General features: G+C 53.7%; 1 protein-coding gene across 2 annotated transcripts in view; it reads left to right on the forward strand.

Moving 5' to 3' along the window:
• Positions 1 to 583, forward strand: part of LOC119322888 (glycine-rich protein 2-like) — a 1,383-nt gene extending 800 nt beyond the window's left edge. The window contains exon 2 of one of the 2 annotated variants that reach the window (XM_037596425.1): positions 42 to 583. In XM_037596425.1, the coding sequence (XP_037452322.1) occupies positions 42 to 221 (180 nt within the window). In that variant the 3' untranslated portion in view covers positions 222 to 583. The other variant, XM_037596426.1, reaches the window with a different exon arrangement.
• Positions 584 to 868: the final 285 nt, after the last annotated feature.

Genomic DNA, 868 nt, shown 5'->3' on the forward strand with positions numbered 1-868 from the left:
ACGGCGGCGGCGGCGGAGGAGGCGGCGGCTACGGCAGCGGCGGCGGCGGCAACTGCTACAACTGCGGCGAGCCGGGCCACATCGCGAGGGACTGCCCCACCAGCAGCGGCTTTGGCGGGGGCGGCGGCGGGAGGTTCGGCGGAGGAGGCGGCGGCGGCGGCGACCGCTCCTGCTACAACTGCGGCGAGCCCGGCCACATCTCCCGCGACTGCACCAAGTGAGGGGATATCTCTGCCCCTCCCCCTCTATAGATTGCGCCTAAATACCTCTCGTCTTAGTTTTGCCGATCGATCGATCTGGGTCTGAGCGCTCAGCCGCGGCCGCCTCGCTTATTTTATCTTCCTCCCCCCTTCCGTTCTCGGAATCCGTCCTAGGGGAAACTCGTCCGCAAGTCAGTAAGTCAGTCAGTCAGTCCGTGTGATGGTTAATTTTGCTATGAATTGGTCTCTGGTACCCGTACCGTACTCTCAGTTGATGTTTAAGGTCGTGATGATGATGGATTATTGGTGATTTTTGTGTGGTGATGATGAGGAGATTGCAACAGATCTCTGTTTTTTGGTTTCTAAAATGATGCTGGTTGTTATCATCCTCTATCCATGAACGATTGAATTCTCTGTCAGATTAGATCTCTGCTGCAGTGGCAGGACTATTATCTCTCCCTGTCACCCTGTTATTAATTGATTATGATGAAGTACAGTTTGGAAGATGATTAACTAGTGATTGTACTTTCATCTGCTGAGGTTTTTGCGTGGGGAAAGTGAGGTTTTGTCTGGGTCGCGTAGTGGAGCGGAAAGTTTATGCTGGATTTGCGATCTACCCTTTTAATCCGGGGGAAGCGTCAATATGGGGTAAGCAATGGTGTCAGTTC

Source organism: Triticum dicoccoides, chromosome 6B (genome assembly GCF_002162155.2).
Source record: "Triticum dicoccoides isolate Atlit2015 ecotype Zavitan chromosome 6B, WEW_v2.0, whole genome shotgun sequence".
NCBI classification, from domain to species: Eukaryota; Viridiplantae; Streptophyta; class Magnoliopsida; order Poales; family Poaceae; genus Triticum; species Triticum dicoccoides.